A 2,500-nucleotide genomic window follows, 5' to 3' on the forward strand; every position below is an offset into this window, starting at 1 on the left:
TGTAGCAGGTGTGTGAGCTTGCTGTTGCGGTAGGGCACGTGTGTGTGTGTGTGTGTGTGTGTGTGTGTGTGTGTGTGTGTACCTATATAGTCCTGTAGCAGGTGTGTGAGCTTGCTGTTGCGGTAGGGCACGTGTGTGTGTGTGTGTGTGTGTGTGTGTACCTATATAGTCCTGTAGCAGGTGTGTGAGCTTGCTGTTGCGGTAGGGCACGTGTGTGTGTGTGTGTGTGTGTGTGTGTGTGTGTGTACCTATATAGTCCTGTAGCAGGTATGTGAGCTTGCTGTTGCGGTAGGGCACGTGTGTGTGTGTGTGTGTGTGTGTGTGTACCTATATAGTCCTGTAGCAGGTGTGTGAGCTTGCTGTTGCGGTAGGGCACGTGTGTGTGTGTGTGTGTGTGTGTGTGTGTGTGTGTGTGTGTGTGTGTGTACCTATATAGTCCTGTAGCAGGTGTGTGAGCTTGCTGTTGCGGTAGGGCACGTGTGTGTGTGTGTGTGTGTGTGTGTACCTATATAGTCCTGTAGCAGGTGTGTGAGCTTGCTGTTGCGGTAGGGCACGTGTGTGTGTGTGTGCGTGTGTGTGTGTGTGTACCTATATAGTCCTGTAGCAGGTGTGTGAGCTTGCTGTTGCGGTAGGGCACGTGTGTGTGTGTGTGTGTGTGTGTGTGTGTGTGTGTGTGTGTGTGTGTACCTATATAGTCCTGTAGCAGGTGTGTGAGCTTGCTGTTGCGGTAGAGCACGTGTGTGTGTGTGTGTGTGTGTGTGTGTGTGTGTACCTATATAGTCCTGTAGCAGGTGTGTGAGCTTGCTGTTGCGGTAGGGCACGTGTGTGTGTGTGTGTGTGTGTGTGTGTGTACCTATATAGTCCTGTAGCAGGTGTGTGAGCTTGCTGTTGCGGTAGGGCACGTGTGTGTGTGTGTGTGTGTGTGTGTGTGTGTGTGTGTGTGTCTGTACCTATATAGTCCTGTAGCAGGTGTGTGAGCTTGCTGTTGCGGTAGGGCACGTGTGTGTGTGTGTGTGTGTGTGTGTGTGTACCTATATAGTCCTGTAGCAGGTGTGTGAGCTTGCTGTTGCGGTAGGGCACGTGTGTGTGTGTGTGTGTGTGTGTGTGTGTGTGTGTGTGTACCTATATAGTCCTGTAGCAGGTGTGTGAGCTTGCTGTTGCGGTAGGGCACGTGTGTGTGTGTGTGTGTGTGTGTGTGTGTACCTATATAGTCCTGTAGCAGGTGTGTGAGCTTGCTGTTGCGGTAGGGCACGTGTGTGTGTGTGTGTGTGTGTGTGTGTGTACCTATATAGTCCTGTAGCAGGTGTGTGAGCTTGCTGTTGCGGTAGGGCACGTGTGTGTGTGTGTGTGTGTGTGTGTGTGTACCTATATAGTCCTGTAGCAGGTATGTGAGCTTGCTGTTGCGGTAGGGCACGTGTGTGTGTGTGTGTGTGTGTGTGTGTGTACCTATATAGTCCTGTAGCAGGTGTGTGAGCTTGCTGTTGCGGTAGGGCACGTGTGTGTGTGTGTGTGTGTGTGTGTGTGTGTGTGTGTGTGTGTGTGTGTGTGTGTACCTATATAGTCCTGTAGCAGGTGTGTGAGCTTGCTGTTGCGGTAGGGCACGTGTGTGTGTGTGTGTGTGTGTGTGTGTGTGTGTACCTATATAGTCCTGTAGCAGGTGTGTGAGCTTGCTGTTGCGGTAGGGCACGTGTGTGTGTGTGTGTGTGTGTGTGTGTGTGTGTGTGTGTATCTATATAGTCCTGTAGCAGGTGTGTGAGCTTGCTGTTGCGGTAGAGCACGTGTGTGTGTGTGTGTGTGTGTGTGTGTACCTATATAGTCCTGTAGCAGGTGTGTGAGCTTGCTGTTGCGGTAGGGCACGTGTGGCCGCTGTTCTGCAAGGGCTCCCAGGACGTCGGAAAGCGCCGAGAGGCTGCGGTTAATACAGGAACTCTCCCACAGGGTGGCGCCACTCACTCCAGACTGGCCTGCAACCACACAACACTCAGCGTCATGACAACAGCACAACACACACAGCACAACCATCAGCGTCATGACAACGGCACAACACACACACAGCACAGCAGGTGCGACTACTTCACAACACTCAGCGTCATGACAACAGCACAACACACACCACACCACAGCATCATGACTACAACACAACAATCAGCGTCATGACAACAGCACAACACACACAGCACAACAGGCACAGACAGTTACACAACAATCAGCGTCATGACAACAGCAAACACACAACACAAGATAGTTATATGGATGCACAGTTTAGGTATATATCCACTATAGTTTAGTGGAGGACTCATTAGCAGCGTGCGGGCGCTAGGGGGCGCTGTCTCACCCACACACTCGCTGCCGGCCAGGTCCACCAGCTGCAGCCGCGTGCGGAGGGGCTCCTGGGAGATGCTGGGCCTGGGGGAGGCGCAGGGGGAGGCGCCGGGGGAGGAGAAGGGGGAGGAGGGAAGGGAGGAGGAGGAGGAGGGGCTGGCTGGGTGGTCCTCTGTGC

At 53.2% G+C, this 2,500-nt stretch overlaps 1 protein-coding gene across 1 annotated transcript in view; it reads right to left on the minus strand.

Moving 5' to 3' along the window:
- The window catches only part of kif25 (kinesin family member 25), a 31,188-nt gene that overhangs the window by 8,512 nt on the left and 20,176 nt on the right, over positions 1–2,500 (minus strand). The window contains exons 13-14 of the mRNA XM_076273144.1: positions 2,336–2,500; positions 1,809–1,964 (exon numbers count right to left, since the gene is read on the minus strand). The exon at positions 2,336–2,500 is cut by the window's right edge and continues 120 nt beyond it. Of these exons, the coding sequence (XP_076129259.1) occupies positions 1,809–1,964; positions 2,336–2,500 (321 nt within the window). The remainder of the gene's footprint in view (positions 1–1,808; positions 1,965–2,335) is intronic.

This window comes from Alosa pseudoharengus, unplaced genomic scaffold, assembly GCF_046254945.1.
Source record: "Alosa pseudoharengus isolate Yale_2024_CS ecotype anadromous, Long Island Sound unplaced genomic scaffold, YU_APseudo_1.1 YU_APseudo_1.1_scf_7, whole genome shotgun sequence".
Taxonomy (NCBI): Eukaryota; Metazoa; Chordata; class Actinopteri; order Clupeiformes; family Clupeidae; genus Alosa; species Alosa pseudoharengus.